The sequence below is a fragment of the Penicillium riverlandense genome (assembly GCF_028828495.1).
Source record: "Penicillium riverlandense strain IBT 135883 chromosome Unknown utg000007l_segment0_segment0, whole genome shotgun sequence".
NCBI lineage: Eukaryota > Fungi > Ascomycota > Eurotiomycetes > Eurotiales > Aspergillaceae > Penicillium > Penicillium riverlandense.
Genome location: NW_026643198.1, coordinates 159,017 through 181,921, shown reverse-complemented (window position 1 = coordinate 181,921; position 22,905 = coordinate 159,017). Strand labels below are relative to the sequence as shown.

At 52.4% G+C, this 22,905-nt stretch overlaps 8 protein-coding genes across 8 annotated transcripts; 5 read left to right on the top strand and 3 right to left on the bottom strand.

Moving 5' to 3' along the window:
* Positions 1-240: 240 nt before the first annotated feature.
* Positions 241-8,174, top strand: N7474_007631 (putative cell morphogenesis protein (PAG1); the record flags this gene model as incomplete). Its single annotated transcript, XM_057199041.1, has 3 exons — positions 241-249; positions 387-4,636; positions 4,727-8,174. 3 exons carry the CDS (start codon positions 241-243, stop codon positions 8,172-8,174), a joined length of 7,707 nt encoding a protein of 2,568 aa, XP_057049742.1.
* Positions 8,175-8,680: 506 nt separating this feature from the next.
* Positions 8,681-9,871, top strand: N7474_007630 (uncharacterized protein; the record flags this gene model as incomplete). Its single annotated transcript, XM_057199040.1, has 4 exons — positions 8,681-8,825; positions 8,901-9,079; positions 9,138-9,332; positions 9,398-9,871. The coding sequence occupies 4 exons, from the start codon at positions 8,681-8,683 to the stop codon at positions 9,869-9,871; spliced, it is 993 nt and encodes a 330-aa protein (XP_057049741.1).
* Positions 9,872-10,619: 748 nt separating this feature from the next.
* On the top strand, positions 10,620-12,710 carry N7474_007629 (uncharacterized protein; the record flags this gene model as incomplete). The annotated part of the gene is made up of 6 exons (XM_057199039.1): positions 10,620-11,551; positions 11,603-11,693; positions 11,746-11,835; positions 11,886-11,980; positions 12,029-12,358; positions 12,410-12,710. 6 exons carry the CDS (start codon positions 10,620-10,622, stop codon positions 12,708-12,710), a joined length of 1,839 nt encoding a protein of 612 aa, XP_057049740.1.
* Positions 12,711-15,033: 2,323 nt separating this feature from the next.
* N7474_007628 (uncharacterized protein) lies at positions 15,034-15,450 on the top strand (the record flags this gene model as incomplete). Its single annotated transcript, XM_057199038.1, has 1 exon — positions 15,034-15,450. One exon carries the CDS (start codon positions 15,034-15,036, stop codon positions 15,448-15,450), a length of 417 nt encoding a protein of 138 aa, XP_057049739.1.
* Positions 15,451-16,018: 568 nt separating this feature from the next.
* On the bottom strand, positions 16,019-17,757 carry N7474_007627 (uncharacterized protein; the record flags this gene model as incomplete). The annotated part of the gene is made up of 2 exons (XM_057199037.1): positions 16,019-17,296; positions 17,362-17,757. The coding sequence occupies 2 exons, from the start codon at positions 17,755-17,757 to the stop codon at positions 16,019-16,021; spliced, it is 1,674 nt and encodes a 557-aa protein (XP_057049738.1).
* A 189-nt stretch (positions 17,758-17,946) lies between these two features.
* On the top strand, positions 17,947-20,422 carry N7474_007626 (uncharacterized protein; the record flags this gene model as incomplete). The annotated part of the gene is made up of 4 exons (XM_057199036.1): positions 17,947-18,926; positions 19,003-19,987; positions 20,070-20,135; positions 20,204-20,422. 4 exons carry the CDS (start codon positions 17,947-17,949, stop codon positions 20,420-20,422), a joined length of 2,250 nt encoding a protein of 749 aa, XP_057049737.1.
* A 490-nt stretch (positions 20,423-20,912) lies between these two features.
* Positions 20,913-21,866, bottom strand: N7474_007625 (FAD synthase; the record flags this gene model as incomplete). Its single annotated transcript, XM_057199035.1, has 1 exon — positions 20,913-21,866. One exon carries the CDS (start codon positions 21,864-21,866, stop codon positions 20,913-20,915), a length of 954 nt encoding a protein of 317 aa, XP_057049736.1.
* Positions 21,867-22,049: 183 nt separating this feature from the next.
* Positions 22,050-22,805, bottom strand: N7474_007624 (uncharacterized protein; the record flags this gene model as incomplete). The annotated part of the gene is made up of 2 exons (XM_057199034.1): positions 22,050-22,575; positions 22,636-22,805. 2 exons carry the CDS (start codon positions 22,803-22,805, stop codon positions 22,050-22,052), a joined length of 696 nt encoding a protein of 231 aa, XP_057049735.1.
* Positions 22,806-22,905: the final 100 nt, after the last annotated feature.

Here is a 22,905-nt window from a genome sequence, read left to right as displayed (position 1 = left end):
AATACATAGTATACCGATCCACTACAGTGGTGGTGCTAGCCAGGTAGACAGGCGCGTAGTGTATGGTGGAGGCCAAACCCCGTGCGCCCGATAAACATGGCATCACATCATTTTTCAGGCTCTCTCATTATTCACTCACACTCAAACACTCTCTCACACCACCTCACTCCTTCCAGGCTGATGGAGCCACTATGTGCTACCACCTGTCTGCCTTCGTCTCCAATACAACCTAAGAGCGCAATGGGTCCCGTTTGATCTTGTCGCCAGTAAGTGTTTCGGCCTGGCCTCGCGACCCGCCGTCAACCCTCCGGCCTCATCCACGTCCCCTGGGGTCGCGACACCGCATCCGCTCCAACACGAGATCTAACTGCGGCACATTACAATAGTGGCCTCACATTCTGCAAAGACTGGCCCCGGCCAGCAAGCAACCCTCCCCCCTCATCCCTGACGAGCTACATTCCGCGTCGCACCATAATCTCACCTCCCCACTGGAGCGCCGAGGCACCCGGACCACGCAGTCGACCCCGATGCACAGCCGTGAGTCTTCAGCGGTCCGGGGCAGAGCAGCAGATCCCTCTGCACTACCCCCAACCTTACAACCCCGGCGTGGCCACTCTGGATCCAAAAGCCCTGATGTCACGCGTCCTGCAGCTGGATATGACATGGGATTGGAAAGGCGACCGTCCAATTCCTACGGCCACCATCGCCAGACCTCGATCGTACATGGCATGCAGCATTCACGCAACGCAAGCATGGCTGGCTCGAATACTTCAGCAAGCCCTCTGAGCCCTGAATTGATCGCCTCCCTCGGCCGTGGGGCTTCCTTTGACGAAGCAAATCGGCTGGATCTGGTCGATGCCCATCCAACCTATCAAACATCCTCCGGGATGGCGTCGAGTCATCATTTGAGTACCATCCAGGACAATGATACGGAAGAAGCGATGGCCAGCAATCCCGCGAGCGTGGCTCACCGACGCATTAACTCTGGAGGCAAAGACAAGCGCAATCGATCCCACAGCCGCTCGCACTCGAAACACCATTCCGAATCCAAAACGGTCGGCGAGTATGCGCTCCATCACCTGTTCAACTCGTTTGTCGGTCAAGCCGACAGCAAGATCAACCAGGCCATCATGAAGCTGGGCGAGTCGGATGCTCCGGTGGAGGAGGTTTGTGGCCCTGGAGCAGACCCGACGTTTGACCAGTTGATCTCGGCCCTGGGACACATCGCTCGCCAGAAACCAAAGCCCTTGATCGATACCATTATGTTTTGGCGGAAGGCCAAGGGAGATGCTGCGATCACTGCGAGACAGATCACGAACGACCAGTCCAAGCCAACCGCCACGGAAAACGGGTTGATGCGCCGCAACACCGAACCGACTCAAGTCCCTGGAGACCATACTTCTGCAGCGGAACGTGCGCAGCAATCCACACCCTTCCTCGCCCGTCACGATGATATCGCGCTGGTGGAGAGACGGGCCACGGTTTCTGTCTATCTGGTCTGTCGTGTTTTGATCGAGATTTTCAACCAGAGCAGCCTGGCTTCGATCACGCTGGATATGGCCGATCGCCTGGAAGACATTGTCTTTGGCCAACTGAAGACAGTCGATCCCGAACAGATTTCAGCGTCGCCTCTTCGGATGGCCAACTGGAGGATCTACGGTCAGCTCTTGGGCATCATGAGCGAGGGAAATTTCTCCAGCGTCACCAACCGCTTCATAACCGAGCTCGAACGCTTCCAGAAGGACGAGACAGTGCGAGGACCATCACGGGAAGGAGACGCCAAGGCAGAGCTGCTGATTCTGGGGATGAGGTATCTACGGATTCCGACAGGCCCCGAAGGATGGAGTCGAACATGCGATTTCATGAAGGCGTTGGCACGCTTGTTCGTCAATGCCCATGGGCAACGCATCAAACAGGCATATTGCTATCTGATCGAGAAACTCCTCCTTCCCGTGGCGGCTAACCCGAACTGTGACCTTTCGCTCCCTCGATGGAAGGAATTTATCGATCTAGTCCAACCACGGCTGGCACTGTTGTTGACCAAGCCTCGTCACTGGACGTCGGCATTCTCTTTGCATGTTCTCCTGCTCTGTATCTCGGCCAAAGAGACATTTACCTCCCAGTGGCTTTCGATGATCCAAAGCTTGCCGCCGCGCCTGAAGGATCGTCCCACTCGTGGACCAGCACTGCAAGCCGTCTGCCGTTTGGTTTGGACATATTTCTTCCGCTATTCCGATTCCCCAAATACCACGCTGCGCAAAGTCGAGGAAGTGGCGAAGATCGTGTTGCCCACCGGACGAAGGACATACTTGAGCACCGAGCCTGCTGTTGCCGACCCGTTGATTCAGCTGATTCGTATGATTGGGTTTAAGCACCCTGATGTTTGCTTCAAGAGCATCATCTTTCCTCTGATCAACTCAGACCTGTTTTTGTCTGGCCGAGAATTGAAGATCGAACAAATGGAGCCGGAGAAAATGGTCATTGGCATCCGCGCCTTCCTCGCAATCATGTCTGACCTGGAGAATGGTGACCAGCTCTGCCCTCCAATACTGACTGGATCCGTTCCGAATCCATTTACGGATGCTTCAGCTCCCATAAACTTCCACCGGCCACATTTGCTTGTTGAACCCAGGGCGGCGAGCTCTACAGAACAGCCAGATCCCCTGTCATGGCGACCAGTCAACACGGCAAGGCTCAACGACAACGTGAGAGAATACTACGTCCGGTTCTGTGAGGTGCTGGGCAAAATCACCCTCTTGTGTGACAACGCGTTTGGAGGCCAGGCCGCCCTGGATGAGAAATTCGGCGGAACTACCCCCAAGACTCCCATCTCAGAAGCGTTCGGCTTTGGGCGACGCGATGACCATCTCACCACGTTGGACCAAAAGCAAGGATTTTACGACCTGATGCATGTGGCTGTTCAAGCCCTTCCCCGTTGCCTCTCTGACCATATTCCCTTCAACTCTCTCATCAACCTTCTTTGCACGGGAACGGCCCATGTTCAGTCGAACATCGCTACATCTTCGGCGGAGTCACTCAAGGCCATTGCGCGGCAGTCGCATGCCCAGCAAGTCACAATTGGGTTTGCACGGTTCATCTTCAACTTTGACGCCAGGTATTCCACCATGTCTGATGAAGGAATGCTTGGGCCGGGCCATATTGAATCGACATTGCGACTTTATGTCGAGTTGCTTGGGATCTGGATCGACGAGATCAAGCAGAAAACGAAAGGAGCCGCCTTTGAACAACCGGAGAAGTCTGTTTCAGGAAACCGAGCTTTGCATCTTGACCTGTCCAGCGTGCTTGCTCATGTTGAGGAGATTGAGTCACATGGCCTGTTTTTCCTATGCTCACAGTCCCGAAGAGTTCGGGCCTTTGCCATCAACGTTCTTCGTCTGATTACCGAGTTCGACAACGCGCTGGGCAAAGAGAACACTAGAATCATCCGAATTCTCGAAGCCGATTCTCAGCAAATTCTGGATCTCAATGACGAGCAACTCACCGTTGCGGAGCGCAGTCGAATCCAAAAGGGCAAGAGAAGGAGTGCCTCTAACAACACGCTGATCGAACTCTGCAGCAGCGAGGTTTCCTACGACTCCACACTGTGGGCAAAAGTGTTCCCCAATATCATCCGAGTCAGCTTTGATGCTTGCCCCTTTGCCGTGACATTGGGAAGGGAGATTGTGTGCGCGCGACTTGTTCAGATGCACAAGACCATCACCGCTTTGGCAGAAAGCACCAGATTCCCGCAGTACAACATTGCGGAGGGATACCAGAACCGGCCCTTGGGCAGAAGCAATATGACTGCGGAGATTTTGATTGAGCAATGGAAGCTCTATCTAGTCATGGCATGTACCACCGTTACCAGTGTGGGTGCTCAATCCCAGAGCCAGCTGGCAAATGCCCAGCATGCACGCAAAGCCTCTAAGGGTGCCCAGCAGTCCCAAGACAAGATCAGCTCGGCTCGAAGTCTTTTTGCTTTCGTTATCCCCTTGCTTTCTGCCGAGCGAGACTCGATCAGAAATGCAATCGTTGTGGCCCTAGGGTCGATCCACAAGAATCTCTACCGCACTCTTCTGGAATCCTTGCAGTACGCAGTAACCACTTGCAATGAGGAGGCCAAGATCAGAATTGGCACCCATTACCGCACCCCTAGCAGTCCTCGACGAAACAGGAAGACCGACCGGCTGCGGACCGAAGTCACCCATGTCTACAAACTCACCTCACATTTCCTCCAAGAACCGGAAGTCTACAACGACGACTGGATCGTCAACAACCTTGTCACATATGCCAAAGACATCAGGATTTTCCTCAGTGATGCAGAGGTCCAGAATGACTGGGAGTTCCAGCGCTTACGATTTCATTACTGTGGGCTGATGGAGGAGCTGTTCGAAGGCATCAACCGTACCAAGGATTCATCTCGCTGGATGCCCTTTGAGTCTCGCAAATCTTCGTTCTCTCTGATGGAGGATTGGTGTGGCTATTCTCCCAACCAGGCACAGATCTCCGAAAGAGAAGAGAACATGCGCAAGTTTTCCGTAGCTCAGCCACATGAAAGTGGGGAGACGCGTAACACCGCTGCTGGTATGGAGATTGAGAAAAAGAACCTGCGGGCTGCTGCTTTGAGTACCATGGCGTCTCTCTGTGTAAGTGTTGGCTTTTTGCAACTTTGACAAACGTCCTACTAACTTCAATAGGCTGGCCCGATTAGCATCACAACCGAAAGTGGCTCTGTCCTTCAGTTCGATGTTGGCCGCATGCTTTCATGGATTGACATCATTTTCAACACTGTCAGCGACAAGTGGCACTCGATCGGCCGACGGGCCCTTAAAAACTTGATCGTTCATAACAAGGAACACACTTACCTGATGGAGCGATCAATCGAGATGTGCTATGTGACGGAACGGCCGAAGGCCCTGGAGAGCTACTTCGAGGTAGTGACTGAGGTGCTCATTGAGCATCCAGATTACAACTTGCGATTCTGGCGAATTTTGGGAGCCGTCTTGGTGACTCTCGGCAACCAAAAGCGCGAGATCCGCATGAAGTCTGCTAAACTCCTCCGAAGACTCGAGGAACGCCAGCAGAAGAGCTCCAGGATTCAAGACTTTGATATCAGCATTTCCGACAAAACTACGGCGGTGTACAAGCTCGCTCAGTTCGAGACCTCCAAGCGACTGGCAAAGCAACATTCCGATCTGGCATTTACGCTCTTCTCTGAGTTCTCTCTGCACTTCAGAAACCTTCGACCAGACAGTCAGCGAAATATGGTTGCCGCCATTCTGCCCTGGGTCCAAACCATGGAGTTGCAGGTCGATTCGAATGGAGGACCAACGGCCAAATCGTACATGCTTCTTGCGAATCTCTTTGAGATTACGATTCGCTGCAGTAATATTTTGCCGAACCAAGTGCAAGCATTGTGGCAAGCCCTGGCGACTGGCCCCCACGGCGGGAACGTACAATTGGTCCTCGACTTTATTATCAGCCTGTGCTTGGAGCGCAAGGAACAGAACTTTGTGGAGTACGCCAAGCAAATTGTGGTATTCCTGTCAGGCACTCCGGCCGGGTCGAAGGTCATTGAGTTCTTCTTGATGCAAATCATGCCCAAGAATATGGTGCAAGAGCGGAAAGACATCAGCCCCGCTCCTCCAGACACCAAGAGCCTCCCTTATGTTGCGGACCTGGGCACGGTACTCCCCGTTGGAAACAAATCAGCAGGTCTTTCTCTCGGCCAGGTAGCTCTCATATTCCTGGTGGATCTCATGGTTGCTCCCGTTACCCTTACCCTCAACGATGTTGTCAAACTTGTTCATGTCGTCCTCATCCTTTGGGATCACTACACCGTTACAGTGCAGGAGCAGTCTCGTGAGATGCTGGTCCATCTAATTCACGAACTGGTCGCAGCAAAGCTTGAGGATGATGCCCCCATAGGCGCCCGGCAATCCATCGAGGATTTCGTCGAGTCAATCCGAAAGAGCGACCCCGGCGTTGTTTGGGAATATGAGGAGAACCACGGCAAGGAGGAAGAAGACGAGGACCGAAGTGTGCCGACCTCCATGGCTGCGGTTTCCCGGATGGTGGTCCAGTTCTTCGGCTTTGCATACGAGGGCGTCGGCGACTTGTGGGCGAAAGAGGCCTTGAATTGGGCGACCTCGTGTCCCGTGCGCCATCTCGCCTGCCGCTCATTCCAGATCTTCCGCTGCATCTCAACCTCCTTGGATTCACGCATGTTGGCCGATATGCTTGCTCGACTTTCGAACACGATCGCCGACGAGGAGTCGGACTACCAGACGTTCTCGATGGAGATTCTCACTACATTGAAGATCATTATCAGCTCCTTGTCACCGTCGGATCTGTTGCACTACCCTCAACTATTCTGGACAACTTGCGCTTGTCTGAACACGATTCATGAAACCGAGTTCATTGAAAGTATTGGCATGCTGGAAAAGTTCTTGGACCGGATTGACTTGAGCGATCCCGGCGTGGTGAAGCAGCTGATGGAAAGCCAACCGCCCAAGTGGGAGGGCGGCTTCGATGGTCTCCAGGACTTGGTCTTCAAAGGTCTCAAATCATCCGAGTCTTTCAACCGCACATTGGATCTTCTTCATGTTCTAAGCGGGCTTCCGAACAACGAACTCATCGGTGACGGGACTCGGCAGTTGTTCACTGTATTGTCCAATCTTCCCCATTTCCTGCAATGTTTCGAGCAGGACTTCAGTGATCCCAAACCTATTATGCGGGCCAGCCTCCTGGCCCGCGTGGCGGAGAATGAGCGGTGTCCTCGCCTTGCAGCGTCCCTGTTTGGGTTCGCAAACCAGCAGTACAAGACGGCCGGCGTCTTTCTGGATCACATCATCACCGAGATCAAGTCTTACTATTTCCCACAATTGGACTTCCAATGCCTCATCTTTCTCATGGGCCTTCTGACCAACTCTACGGATTGGTTCCGAGTCAAGACGATGAAGATCCTCTGTGTCTTGATCCCGGAGGTGGATATGCGCCGAACGGAGGTCACATGTCATGGTCCTGATTTGATCTCCCCGTTGCTGCGACTTCTCCAGACCGATCTCTGCCCTCAAGCCCTGGAAGTTTTGGATCACATCATGACCGTCGCCGGCAATCCGATGGAGCGCCATCACCTCCGGATGAGTATGGCTTCGGCTACCTCTTCTCGGGCTATCCGTAAAGAGTACGAGCGGATCCAGAGTCTGTACGGCATTCCTGAACCCACGGGCTGGTCGGTCCCCATGCCTGCAACCCAGTCTAGCCAGACGCGCAATAACGTCCATGCTGTGTTCTACACTTGTGCCGAGGCCGATGACATGAGCGCCCCAGAAACCATGACGCCCGACGTGGAATTCTTCCGGGCGGACAGATACAGCGATTCTTTCTTCCCCATGCGAGCCGATACCATGAAGTCGATTGACACACAGACGGATGGCAACATGGGCGATATTGTCCAAAAGCTAGATAGCTTGGACGACTTCTTCGACGAGACAGAGCCGACTGGCCCTCCTCTTCACCACATGGCTCCTCCCATGCTCCGCGGGTTCACCGGCACTTACGTGGACACCAATGCACATCTCTACGACCAGCAGACCGCCCCGATTCTGCGCAAGTCACTCGCCCGAACGGGCTCCACCTCTTCCTTCCACAATGGCCTCGCCGAGTCGCGACCTCCCAATTTCCGCTTCGACAGTTCGCACTCTACCGCGACAGCGCCCCCCAGCTCCTCCGCACAACAAACCATACGTCCTGTCTCCCATATCCGGTCTGTGACTTCGCCGGCCAACAACCTGTTCCCCCACGTTCCTGCTATCAACACCAGCAACCCCCTCTTTGGCATGAACGACTCGGCTTTCATCTCGGACGACGAGATCGACGAAGTCCACTCAGATGTGGACGAACGACCCACCACCGCTCGCCGGACTGCGGCGCAGTACCCTCCCATGGTCCGCAGCGCCACGGACGGCTCGCACTCGCTGGAGTCGATGATCCGCAGCGGCATGCGTCGACTCACGGGCGGCACCGCGACGAACCGGGAGAAGGAGCGCCAGCGTGATCTCCTGCGTGTCCAGCAGCGCGCGGTTACGCAGACGGCTAACTCGCCGCGCGTGCCCAAGGTGCCCCAGGAGTACCTGTCGGGACCAACTAGTCATCCTACGAGTCCGCGGTAGTCTGTTTTTCTTTTTCATTTCATTCATTTGTTCTGCATTTCGAAGACGAGGGCATTTACCGGGCGTTGGGTGCCGTCATACCCTTTGGCCTGGATGGGATTGTTTGTGTATACCATCTCAGTTCATATTAGTTTATTTCATTCATCCTTCAACCTTCCGTATCTACCTCGACGCTTATAGTAAATATCCACGTGACCGGGAATGTCTGCTCCGGGCTTCCCCGCATTATTGACCCTCGGAAATCCGCGGCGCAACGAACATCAATTGATGGGTTGCACGTCCGCGTTACATGGTTAAATACCCCCTTCCTTGCACCTCTGTCTTATTTTATAATTTTATTACCGACCTTCTTCTGTTGGTGTCGTTGTTGGTTCACTCCTGACTCTACAACTGCCGACCGCGAACTAAACAAACGCTTGATCTAGCCCCCATCATCCACTGCGTGTGGCTGCTGTCGGTTCCAGCCTCGGCAAGAAGTGCGAACTGTGAATCCTTGAACACACACCATGAGTGTCCGCTCAGCGCTGGCCCTCCCGCGGAGGGCGAATTTCTTCTACACGCCGTGCCGACGCTGGCCGTCGAGTACCCGCTCCTTTGCAACAACGCTCCGCCGCGATGCGACGTGGGGCTTTATTGGTCTGGGCCAGATGGGTACGTTTAGTGATACTTTTTGATTTACCATTGTGTCGGGCCGGTGAGAAACGATACACTAACAATGGCTGGCAGGCTACAACATGGCCAAGAACTTGCGCGCCAAGATCCCCGCATCCGACACGTTGATTGTGCGCGACGTCAACGATGAGACGGCCGCGCGTTTTGCTGCCGAGGCCGAGGAGGCAGCGGGGGGTAGTGGGGAGGGCAAGGTCGAGATCGCAGACAATGCGCGCGAAGTGGCCGAGAAATCAGTGAGTTCACCTATATTTCCTCGCGGCAATAACGAGCGTTCACTGATCGTCTTTCTAGACAGTGATGATCACCAGTCTGCCCGAGTCTCAACATGTCATTGATGTCTTTCACTCCATCCTCAAACACGGTGACCTGCCGCCCCTCGAGGCGGAGCGTCTCTTCATCGATACCTCGACCATTGACCCCGTAACGTCCAAGGACATTGCCAATGCCATCCATACGACGCAGCAGGGCCGATTCGTCGACGCCCCCGTTTCGGGGGCGTGGTCGGCGCGCGCGCCGGCACTCTTTCCTTCATGTTCGGCGCCTCCTCGCAGACCGGCCAGCTGATCGAGCGCGTGCGCGGTGTGCTCGCCCTGATGGGCAAGAAGGCCTGGCACCTCGGCGACCCCGGCTCGGGCGTGTCGGGCAAGCTCGCCAACAACTACATCCTGGCCATCAACAACATCGCCACTGCTGAGGCCATGAATCTTGGCGTGCGATGGGGGCTGGATCCCAAGTCTCTGGCTGAGATGATCAACTCGTCCACGGGCCGCTGCTGGCCCTCTGAAGTGAACAATCCCGTCCCCGGCGTGGTGGACACGGCTCCGGCCTCGCGGGGGTACGAGGGCGGGTTCGGGGTGAGCCTGATGCACAAGGACTTGCGACTCGCTCTCGTGGCGGCGGAGAAGTCGGGCACCCCTCTCACATTGGGCGACCAGGCGCGCGATGTCTACAAGGCAGTTGAGGAGGCACATCGGGGCAAAGACTTCTCGGTGGTGTACAAGTGGCTGCAGGACAAGTCGGAGTAGCAGATATTTTCATTGTTGCATGTTCTGACTACCTGGCGTTGTCGATTATTTCCCCTGTTCGTCCCTACTCGCCTTCATAGATGTACCGACTTACTAGGTGCTCCATACAAATACATGAAGTCCAGACAGACCCCGTGACATCCTCGTGCCTTCCTCTCTTAGTCCTGTTGCGCCTGCCCTGCTGCAGCCTTGGTCTTCGTCTTTCTTCTTCTCTTTCTCTCTCATCCTCCATCCCACCCCGTCTCTTCCCCATCTCCATTCCATCTCATCTTCATCCATTCCCCATCCTCATTTTCACCTTCCTCTATCAGCACACGCTGGTGTATCCCACCACCGGCTTGTATTGCCGTATAGATCAACTCTGTTGAGAGTATCATGCACTTCACTTGCTTCGCACGCCCTAATTGACTCAGAACCCATCCTCACAACTTGGGAGCAGAAACGCTTCTACTCAACGGTAAGTCCATCTCACTCAATGCCAACCCACAGATGTGGTACTGGATGGGCGAGCTGACCGTTACTCTGTTCAGTAATACTCGCTGTCTCTAAGCATCTGTTTATATACACCTGTCTGAGGTAAGACTTCTTCTCCCTCAATTCGCTCCTGGATCGAGCCATCGATCGGATCTGTCATTGGGTGCCTTGCATGACTTCCCTAGGTCCTCATTACCTCCTATTTCCTTATAGTTCGTTCAGTGCCCAGAACTATTCACTGACTGGGTGGCAGTTCCATTCAAAACTATTCATGATGCACACCAAGGGCTCTCAGACCGACAGCTCTGCTGGAGCCACCCAGGCTCCCCAAACTGGGCAGTACCACCATGAGCCTCGCACTCCGTACAACTCGGGACATACCAATGCCAAGGCTCGCGATGGGGATGGAACCACTCTATCCCAGCTTTTCAGTGGCCTCAGCTGGCAGAACTCGCGAGGCAAGTATGGTGCTGCCAAAGGCACCACGCCCGCGGCGATGAACGCGAACGTGGACTGGTCGACTGCCAACCGAAGTGGCTACAACAACTCGTTTATTCTGGTACCTAACTCCACTCTTTTCGGTGGCATGACCCAGATGCCTTCCTTTGTTCCGAACTCTGTTACGGGACACAACGATCAACTGGGCCAATTCCCTTACCTATCGGGAGGAGTCTACCCCAACATGGTGACTGGATCGATGCAAGGGTATAACTGGCCTTATGTGATGAACTACGACCTGCAGGACACGGCGAACAACAAGCAAAGCACCTGGGGCACAGGCGACTGCCAGAAGGGTGCTCAGAACGAAAACACCGGCCACGTCCAGTACTTTTCGGCCCCCTTCATGCCTGGTGTCGACGCCAATTCCATGACCGGCTACTCCTACAGCGGTCTTTGCCCGCAGCTTGGATCCCTCACTCTCCCCTGGCAGATGATGAAGACCAACAATGGATACGTGGTACAGGATCTGGAGGCCCTGACCCAGCAGGAACCCGCTATTCCTCGGGCTGTGCCCGCCATGTGGACCAACCCGTCCGATCTGACTCTCGCAAAATGCCTGGAGAACCGCGAGGGCATCACCAATGTCTACATTCGAGGCTTTCTCCCTGAGACCACGGACGAGATGTTGCAGGCGTATGCTACTCGTTTTGGAAAGATCGAGCGCTGCAAGGCAATCGTCGATCTGGACACTGGCCTATGCAAAGGGTATTACATGCCAAGTATTTCGTCTCGGGGATTGGCTGATAGTTCTCGCAGATTCGGCTTCGTTCAGTATTACACTTTCGAGTCCTGCGAAAACTGCATTCGCGGTTTCTTCTATCTTGGCTATCAGGCCAGCTTTGCTCAGGTGCGGTTTTCTACGGCAGCTTTAGGGTTAGTCAAATGCTCACGTTTTCCAGAAATCTCGCAACTCCCGTCTCAAAGACCTGGAGGACAGGTCTTCCACCAATATATACTGCACCAATCTCCCGATTGATTGGACCGAAGCTGTGAGTTGAAACGAAGCTAGCTGGCGATGATTTGCTAAATTGTGTCACAGGACCTTCGTCGTCACTTTGAGCCCTATCGTGTTGTTTCCGAGAAAATTAGCCGTGATGAGAAGACGGGTGTGAGCAAGGAAGTGGGATTCGCACGGTAAAGCTTCCAGTATGGATGGCTGATTTGTGTCTGATACACTTGCAGCTTCGAAACCCGTGAGATTGCAGAGATGGTGTTATCTGAATACCACAATATGGCCAAGGACGATGGCGTGAAACTGCTTTTGCGTTTCGCAGATACCAAGGCCCAGAAGATGTTGAAGCAGCAGAGCAATGAGCGCCGTGCCTATCGTGCTGGCGAGTACAACTACTCTGTGGAGGTTGTGCAGGGATCGACTCCCTCGCCGTCTCTCCAGCGACTTCAGCAGACTACTTCCAACCTGACCCCGACGCCCAACTCTAACTCTCAGGTCAGCTACACCTCGCCGGCTGGAGTGGGCTCCAACTGGACCCCAGCCACTTCGATTTCGCCCACGTATGTGACAAGACGATCTTTCAGTCTGGCAGCGCTGACCAGATATTACAGGTATCCACACATGAAGAACCCGGCCAGTGGCGCGCGCCTGAGCTCGTTGTCATCGCGCAGCCTGAATTCTCTTGACAGCACCATCACTCCAATTTACCGAGCGCGACCTTTCTCGCTGACCCGCGACTCTCTGACCGATATCTCTGGGGGCTCTTCCAAGACTGCCATGCCGGAGTCTCCTACCATTGGGCCACGCTCGTACATGTCGAGCCCTCACAAGGAGAACGTCAAGGCCGGATCTGTGTCTCCTGTCTCCTCTCGCATGGAGATCATCATCTCAACTCCTCGCTCGTGCACCTGAGCGCCTGCTCCTGCCTTGTCTGACATGCAGAGCATCAGCTATGCATACAAGCCTCGGCAAATTATTCTCACCAATGAGTTTCACTTTCACGGCATGTGTTATAACCCACAGAATGTACGACGATGTATGGATTGAAAAGCTTCTTTTCCTGTTGTGTTTGTTTTCTGTGTTCCATCTGCTGTTCCAACTGTTTTCTTTTTCCTTCTGCATCTGTTACAGAGTTTCGGCGTGGGGGAGGGTTTACTGAAAAAAGCATGTCTTTCTGTGGTATCTGTTTCGGATGGTGAATTTCAGAGTTTTGTTTCATCAACGTCGGCGCTCGCTGTCGGCTGCGTTAGGACTACTAGTCTAATATGAGAATATGAGATAATCATTCATGACACATCGATACATCCGGAATAAACACCACAGAAAGATATGCCTTTGTACTGAAGTCATTCGATATAGGCAATGCCATATCCGAAAGGCACCTAAACATCCACTTCTACACAGCCTTGTGACAGTTCTAAACGTGCTTGCCTATAGCCTAAGCAAGTCCTAATAAGGTGACCTATAGCGCAAAGATCTTGCTATGTAATATTTGTGACAACTTGCCACCTGCGGGTAGTTAGCAATCGGCTATGGGATAACGTATTCCGACGTCGTTGACTTTCACCTTTCCCTATCCAATCCACTTTGGGGCAAATTCTTACATGTGTTCTGTCTAGCCTATGAAAGGGGGCCATTATTTACTTCATTCAATGTTGGTGCCCATAACTTGCTATTTCTTCATTTTCCACCGGAGGAACACTTTGGGGATGGGTGTTTCTTTCTTCTTTTGATTATTGTGTTTTCAGGAATATGGGTCGAAGGAAACAGTATAGACAGAGTTCAGGCTTTACGACTAAACACGAGACCACTCATGCTTTGGTCAGTTCCTGCATGTAATTTTCGTGTTCCGCCAGCCACTTCATCTCAGTGCAAGCTCATGGGAGACAGATCATGGCCACCCTTTCTCAGTCGCCAATGCGAAACAAGAGGACAAATAGTCTGGGACGTGCCAAAGAATCTTGCCAAAATTGTTCCGCTGCCCACCTCTCGTGTGACCGTTCTCGACCACGATGTTTGACATGTACCGAAAATGGGATTACCTGCTCGGGTTATAAGATGAACCTGACCTGGCAATTTGGAATAGCCTCAAGAGGCAATCTAGCAGGTTTCAGTTATTCTGTTCCTAACGCTACCAATTCTGTTTCACCTTCACACATAGATTCGGTGAATAAGAAGCGTCGCTGGAGAGGGAAAAGCTCAAGGGAGACCGGTGAACGTTTGTTCAAGTTTGTGGAAGGAAAGTCAACAGGGAGACGAGGGCGAAAAGGGAAAATTACTCCTGAGCCAGCAAGCAACAGAAACCCAACAGCCGAGGAGCTGTCGACATTCCACCAAGATGTCAACATTTCTGATATATCAATGTCTTCTTTATCGTTGCCATATCTTGCTGGTAATAGTGATGTTATTGAAGACGCAACAGTTGGAACTGGTCGGTTATTCCTAGTCGCCTTCCTTGACACTCACCGGACTAATAGATTGAAAGCAGGGTTTTGTGACGAATTAGATCAAATACCCGAAGAAATTGAAAGACTGTCTTTCCCAGGTCTTTCCCTCTCTCTAGACTAAGACACAAACGGCGATGACCAAGAGGTCCAGGACTGTATGATATCTACTTTAAGCTTTGTTCAAGACTTACCAAACTTTTCAGGCATTCAGCTATCTATCATGGCAAGGAATCCCTCCGACAATTTAAGACAGAGATATCACTACGTCCTGTCATGCTGTAAGTCTTAATCTGCGCTTATGGTTAACAGACGGGCTGATGCTGCAAAGATGACCAACACATTTGTGCAATCCCATTAACTTCAGACTGCTTCTTGGACCCGTTTCGTGTTTTGACTGAGAATAAAAGCGTATCACAGCACCTTCTCCATGCAGTTCTGGCTACTTCTCTTTTTCATATCCACCAAAACAACGAAAGTACGGAGAGTACCGCTTTGGTCGATTCCCACCGCTCAGAGTCAATCGGACTATATTCGCGGGCTCTTAGTGGACCGACGGGCCAGAACACCGGGGTTGCCTTTTTAGACACAGCACTTCTCCTCATGTATTTGGATGAGTCGGCCTTACTTTTGATTTGTAGTTGTGATAGTCACTGACTTGCTTATAGTCTGCACAATCTGCGATTGGCCTCTATCGTATTCATCTCCAGGGCATTCGAAGCATTATAGACAGCTCTGGTGGGGAATCTCTGCTCATTCCGTAAATCTCACGCCTGAGGGCTCATCTGGCCATGTTCATATGGTATGACGCCACTATCGATTTATTGTCCCGCGAAGACCTTGTCCTTCCGTTGTCATACTTGGAAGGCGTCCTCCGACACGGGCGTTTCGATGGATGGAACTATGAATATTTAATTGGCTGCAGGGAAGAGTTTGTGGTAATTCTGGCAGGACTTGCAAGGCTGGCGAAGCAATATGAGACCTCTCGGGAGATGGAAAATCTCTATTTTGATATGACCGCAGTGGACGAAGTCGAGGAGACTTTGCAGCACATCCCTTCCGAGTATCCCTTCTTCGACACTGACGCGGATGAAGAGACTCTTAACTTGGTTCGAGATTGTTACCACTGCGGGAAGCGTGGCGAAATGGTCTCTTCCTTTATATTCAACGAATATTTCGGTGGACGTGTTGGGATCCAGCTCCGCTGAGCGCCAAATATATCGCTCGTATTGTCATAGAACATGCTCGATGCATCAGGCGAGAAAACAATTATCAAAAACAAGTCCTGATTGCGGTTTTCCTTGCCGGTGCGGAGGTGAAGCGAGAGGACGACCGAGATTTTGTGAGAGGATATACTGCGTGGTGGAGTCGGCTGTGTGGCTCCAAGATGTTCGACGACGCATGCTCCTTTTTAGAGGAGGTTTGGATCGAAATTGACGGACAAGGCGGCCAGGAAGTATGGTGGGGGAGTGTCATTGATAGGCGATGTCTTCAGTTAGGGCTTCCCCAGCGACCACGAGTGTTGCTCGGGTGAAGGTTCATATCCAATCCTGCAGCCTGTTGCCTGTTGGATGGTCTGACTGAGGGCGATTGGTCTCGCCTCGTACATGTGAGAGCTGCGTGGGGCTCCTACAGAGATTAGAATTTGACAATTATTTCATTACTGTAGTTAAATTGGATGAATTATTATCAATGGTAGAAGAGATATATATTTCTGGAATGTGTGGGTGATTGTAAATCGGGGGTGTGTTAACTAATTACTTGGACTACTGACTGTTATGCTAGGCCCTCAAAATTGACCAAGTCTTTCAGCAACGGAGAAACGATGGTGTCGAAGACACGCTCCTCGAACTTTTTCTCGAGACATAGAGCAGACCAAGACAAGCAGCTATTAACTGCATCTGCATAATTCGTCCCACTCTCCATGTATACCATCTTGACAAGCCACGACGCGGTCCTGAATTTAGTCACCAACGTATCCTGATTCTCATCCTCCAGATCCAGCAATGTGTGGAGAGACTTTCCAAGGGACAGCTCCACCAGTGCCAGACCTAGTGGTAATAGACGATTACCCCCGAAATCAGAATAGTTAATGTCATTGGGAGGCCCTTGTATTGTGCTCGTGGTGGAAAGAGGCCATGACAGGTATAGATTATCCGATAGCACATTGCTACCGTCACTGGCAGCAACCAGGTGGACATCAGAGCTGTCCCACCAGGATTTCAACCAATTACCGCAGAATTGGATTACACCACATGCTAAACCAGCAGCAATATGAAGGCGGTCCCGCCGACTGATATGTGACAGCACCTCGCGGAGAGACTTTTGTGGAACACGTTTTGGAAGTATCCTCACCGCATGCATCGTGTATTTAACAGAGGCATCTAGCTCATTCGAAATGGAACCAATGCTTTCCCGCCGCCCAAAGTGTGATTCAGCGACGCAAAGAGACGAACAGAAGTCTTGGATCGGTGGAGCAGATAGAACCTCCAGGTCTTTTTTCGATGGCCGTACTTCCTCCGCAGGAAGGATACCAAACTGAACTTTGGGCTTCTTGTGGTGAAGGGACTTGGAATCGTCATGCAGAGATAGACCGGCAACTGTCACCATCTCTTCAACTCGGCAAGGCTCAAACACCACTTCTGTCCAAGTCCATAGACACGTTGGATCCGCATCATTCGTGTTGGAAAAGATCATTCGAAATTGCGATCTGGCGTCGAAGTTGTGGTCGGAGTATTCTTCAGTACTCTGTAAGGGGTTTGTTTGCAGCTGGAGATGGACGCAATGCTGCTCCTTGCACTGACAGCGCCAGTAGCTTCCTCCAATGATTGCTTTAAAAAGACCGTCGGCATGCTTGCGGGCCTTTTGATAACGTTTGAGAAGGTAGCGCCAGGTCTGCCGCCTCTTCTTGGTATCTTCTCGGTGAACTGACTGGTCCACCAGAGTCTTGAGGATTGTATTGGTTCCGTCAATTTTTGCGAGGAGATCGTCGTAAACCGCCTTGCTAATAATCTTTCGAAATTTCCATATGTTCCAGGCATCTGCGACGGGTTCCTGTTTGGAGATTAAATCAGGTTAAGGATTGTCCAAACAGTTATTAGAAAATGCCAACTGCTAACCTTTATATCAGTCACGCCAATTTCTAGCTTATCCGATAGTTGTTCCAGCAACTCAGAGAGACCAGTCATATTGCCTATAAACACCTCGTAATTTCGGTCCAACTTCCGGCGCAGTCGCTTTTGCAAGTCTGGGTCCTTCCATCCATCACCTTGTGGATCGCGGATGAGCTCAGAAACTTGATCCTCATCATCCACGACACCTTCCAAGGCCTGTTCTAGTGTATTCAGCAGAATCGCATGCTGTGTACTAAGGCCTACTGAATAGCCTTTAAACTCCCGTCGGTAGCGTCTCAGACCCTTGATCTTCTCTATGCCGCGGACGTAGGCGTCGATCTGGTTCACGACGAGCGGCAGGATCGCGAGAGCGAGTCCTGCAGCCTCGATACCGGTGACCATGTCTGGTTCCGATCTTTTGAGCGCCGCCTTGCGAAAGAGAAATTGTTTTGTTTCAGCTGGACGGTGCTGCTCACCCCGCTAGTAACTCTGCCCCGCACTACTGCCGCATGGAAGATTGCCCGAGATGCTAGCAAACATCTCGCACCTCGATAATGCCAGAGGCTTTACAGCTTCAATAATTGCCGCATAATGGTAGCAATATCGGAGCTGTTCCAGGACTGTCTCGCCCAGTTCATCTCATTAATCAACCCGGACACGCTCTCCGGTCATACTGAGGAGGTTCCGCTGCAAGAATGGAGGGACGAACTGGGCCGATTTCGCGTGTGGGCAGCAAATATCGGTGCTCATCAGACCCGTCAGTCCTCGCTAGATTACCGGCTAAGAGATGCTTCGCATATCAAGAGCCAGATAGTGCGGCTCTTAGAGCGAGTCCAGGAACTACTAGCTGACCTTGAGGATGTACTCGACGAAAAAAAGAATGACGAAGCCCAGGACGATAGGTTTGAAGATTTGGGAGACACCTCGGAAAACGAGAACTCCACCACAGAGATCCAAGAAATTCACCAAGGCCTCGTTGAGACGATCACCCAACTCTACCAGATGTCCATGATCATCCGCAGACCAGCACAACACGATCGGCTGGTCGGAACAGATAAACTGGATTCCGAACCCTTCCAATTTTGGGCTAAGCAGCATGCCTCCAACAAATATCCAAATGCGGATGCGCTGGTTATCGATCGTATCAGTTCCGCAATGGCGAGACAAAGGGCGATCTTGAAATACCGTGAACGACACCATACGAAATTAAGTCAGGGCATCAATTCCGAGCCCGATGGTAAATCGACTATGCTATCAGAAACAGTGGTGACAGATGTGTTTAAGGAGACGCCTGGCCAATTTAGCGACATGGTCTCCGATACTGGCATATCTGAAACTTCATACGGAGGCACCCTGCTCGAGGGCACTGGTGCAGATGCTCCTAAAATACCACCTATACCGAAGAAGGGCGCAGAAGAGAGACCCTTTGAGTGTCCCTATTGCTTTTATATCATCACGGCTCGAGATAAGAGAGCATGGGCGCGCCATATTTTCCGCGATTTGATGCCGTACGTCTGCATCTTCCCGGGATGCTCGACGCCCAATAAGCTCTACGAGGGCCGCCGACAATGGTATCATCATATTCGGCAAACACATGCTCCGACATCAAGCACGGATGGTATATATGACTGTTCTATCTGCAAAAAGGGGCTCTCTTCCCGCTGCCACGTTTCAGCGACACGTGGGTCAACACCTGGAAGAACTTGCGCTCTTTTTGCTGCCACGAACAGACCCAGACGAAGATGAAAACGCAGTGATGGGTGAGGAGAAGGGGGTGGGGAGCATTGATGACAATCTTAGCGGCGCATCTTTGAACGACTTTTCAGTGGAACAGAGTGTCGAGCAGCGCAACTATATAAACAATGCAGCAACATCAGCCTCAGATTCCGATCCTGGTGATGACAATCCATTGGGAGGACTGCAGAATAAAAGTAAACATTACACATCCTCTGTCGGAACGAACTTGAGCGACAGAGAGTCTCGGTGGGTTCTGGAGTCCAACGTCGAGTACAAAAGCCGCGGTTCATCGCCCCCTCACAACCACGAAAACGAATCCGCTATGAGCCAGAACCTCCTGGAAACGGGCGACTTCCGCCAGGACATGGAGATCTGGAAGCAGCAGCAGGGAATTGAGAGGCTTGAGGGCGAGCTGGAGAAGCACCGTCTAGCTGGAATAAAATCATCTCTCTTTGGCAAGCCTGGACTCAAAAGATCGGAACCAGACATGGTCACCAAGAGCAGCAGCCATCTGCAGAAGCTTGAGGAAGCGGAAAAGGATGCCGCCGAGAGTGATAAGCTGAAGGTTAAAATCCTCGAAGAGAAGTTGAAGGAGATTTCCAAGCAGCCGGAGGAGCAGAAGGAGCGTGACAAGCACAAGAATGAGATTATCGAGCAGGAGAGAAGTGAGGCCGCTGAGGCTGAAGAAAAGAGGAAAAAGGGACTTGCCATTGAGGAATGGAAGCTCGAGCAGGAGCGCATCATGCAGAAACAGAAGGAGGAGGCTGAGAAGAAGGATAACGAGTTCCGTGAGCGTCTGCGCATCGAATTCGGATATACAGAGGAAGAAATTAGAGAGCTACTCTACAAGGAGAAAAACGACGTGAAGGAGAAGGAGAAGCACAACGAGCATGAAGTGAAAGAGAAATTGGATACTTGGATCAGGGCATGAAGCACCACCTGCCTATCGCGTGAGGGTTTCTACTAACAATTCCCAGGTCCACCGCAAGCACCTGCTCCCCGAAACGTTGCTGGCCTTCGATCTTCCCTGGGAGTGGGACGAAGTAAGCCTATCCTGCATAACCATTCCTCGATGTGACCCGCCAATGCTAACCCCCCTTCCCTCTACCAGCGCGACAGCAACTACATCGTCATCAAGCAATGGGTCTCCACAGACGTCCAAGACGAGCTCTTCGCCCACACCCGCCGCCTACGCGAGGGCAAGCTGGCCGCCCAGACCTCCAGCTCGACCACCGAACTCAAGGTCAATGACCGCGATAAGGACAAAATGTATCTAAGGCGGAAGAATAGCCCCAGGGGAGGAAGGCAACCGAAGGTTTATAAACGATGATTTATAGAGCCGAACATTTATAGAGCCGAACTTGGGCCGATCGCTTTCCGAAGCGGCAGTGTTACCGTCGCTTAAAATACTGTCGAGATAAGTCACCTTATGTCTCCCTACCTGGAATACGGGCAGTTATATAGTTAGGGTATCTAGTCGTAGTTAGTGATTGCTATATAAAAAGGATCTCGACCCTAAGGCCGCCGTCAAAAACTTCTCTGACCTACCTCTTTGGCCTCCGGCCTAGAGGCCTTTCACTACAAGACTCTGACTGACATCCAGCCACACGCAATCACCTACGCTCTTAAGATTAGGGTAGACAGTCTAATACGAGAATATGAGATAATAATTCATGCATCGATCGTCTCCATTCCAAGGGTTCCTCCCAAAAAGGAAAAAAAAAAAAAAAAAAAAAGATCTATGTAGAAGAGTGGCCAAAAACACAGGGGAATCTCGCTTTCTATACAATTGACTTCTGCTGTTCATCCATCACCGCAATTCAATTGCGACCCAACCTCTCCTCCACATCCTCGGTGAGATTATATGCCGGAAGATACTGCTGCTCACCAGCCGCACAGCCCCCCACTCCATCCCCATTGGGATCACCATCAACCTTTAGTCTCGGATTCGGATATGTATCAGACGTGCCCCCGAGAGAGGTATATCCCTGATCATAGAGTTCGCAATAACATAACCCCAGATGGCGAATAAACGCCCAGATCTCCGAATAATGCCAATCGATCACCGGATGCACGCGCACAAAGTCTGGCCACCCGCCATCTGTCCGGTCGAAGTGCGTCAGCTGCGCGCCGTGCGGGTCTGTCCGCCGTGTCCCCACGAAGATCGCCCGGATTCCCGGGTGTCGGTGCAGGTAATCCTCGAAACTGGAGCGTAGCGTGCTGGCGGGCGGGGCAGTGGTGTATTTCGTAATGGAGAGGTGGAAGGCCCTTGCGGAGCTGATGACGAAGTCTTCGACGGCGGGGAAGGGGTCCGGTGGGAGGGCATAGATGGAGGGGATGACGGTCGCCGCGGCGGACTTGAGCGCTTGGCTGGTATCGTCGGTGTTTGCTGATGGAGGTGGGTAGGGATGCAGCCCTGCGAGAAAGAGGATTACCATCACCAAGCAGTCCTTGCCGCCGTTGTAAGAAACCGAGAGCTCCGACAGCGAGTACCGCGAGAGCGCGGTTGATACGACCTCCAGCGAGGTGCGTGTTTGGCGCTGCACGGAGGCGAGCAGCGAGCCCGGCGGGTGCGTCTCGGATAGAAAGGCTTGCACCCGCGCGTGGATGTGGGCGATCACCGTTGGTAGCGGGGGAATGTCACCGGCGTTATCGGGGTGGCCATTCTCGTGGTTGGTATGGTTGGGTAATTGAAAGGGACGGAGATGGTCTTGCGGGCGCAGCAGTCGAGGCGAACTGGCATTATTATTATTGAGAGCCTCGGGCGCGGCCATCGTCGTCTGGCGGACCCTGCTTGAATTGGCGGGATGTGGAGAGAAGAAGAAGGAAGAGGTTGGTTCTCGGCTGTCGGAATAAAGGAAATCTAATCCAATCCATTCCATTCCATTCATTCATGTGGGGTATACCAACTAACTACTGTAGAGATCAACTAGAGAAAAATGCAGTACTACTGATCACTATCCCAGCACTTTCATCTTTTTCTTCTTCTTCTCGCCTGTCTTCTTTCCATTCTGCCAATCCCGCCAGCTGCCAATGCGCTCTTCGCGGGTATCCTCCCAGGCCTTGTCCTGGTCGCGCTTCCGTTTCCGCGCATCTAGTTCCTCGTCTTCCTTGCGCTTCTCCCGTCCTTCTTCCTGCATGCGTGCCTTGGCCTGTCTGCGCCGCCGCGCCTCTTCTTCAAGGAGCACGTGCACCGTCTTCTGCCGCCATTCCTTCTTGAACTCGCCGGTCTGCAGCTCCGGCGAGTCAACTGTGTACTTATGTTCTCGGATCAGGAGCCGCCGTGCGTCGGAGATGCATTCGTCAAGGTATGCGCGTTGTTTTTCATCAAGTAATGCCGTCTGGGCCTTCTTCAGCCGGTCGAATGCGTCGGGCGCCGCGGGATTTTTGGTCTTGTCCGGGTGGATCAGCAGGGACTTCTTGCGGTATTGTAGTTTGATGTCGGAGTCCGGGACGCCGGGCTGGAGATCGAGGACTGCGTAGCTGTAATATGCCTCTGGTCAGTTGCCTGTGTAATTCTTGTAGGTCGAGTAGCGGACTTACGCATCGAGAGAGAATGCCTGGCGGATGCGGTCGATCTCGGCGTCCTGGAGGCAAGTGTCAGACTGGTGCCATGGACAAATCACCTGGCGAAGACATACCTTGGCAAAATCAGATGCCTCGCGCTCTAGCGAGTCCAGGATGTCCTTTTCTTCCTTGTCGTCGTCGGCCATGATTGAGTCTGGAATTGAGTTGCGAGCGTTCAGATTGGGCGATCCTTGGGCGATGATAAGGACCGCCTTATCGTGGCTGACTCAGCACAAAAAAATGTCT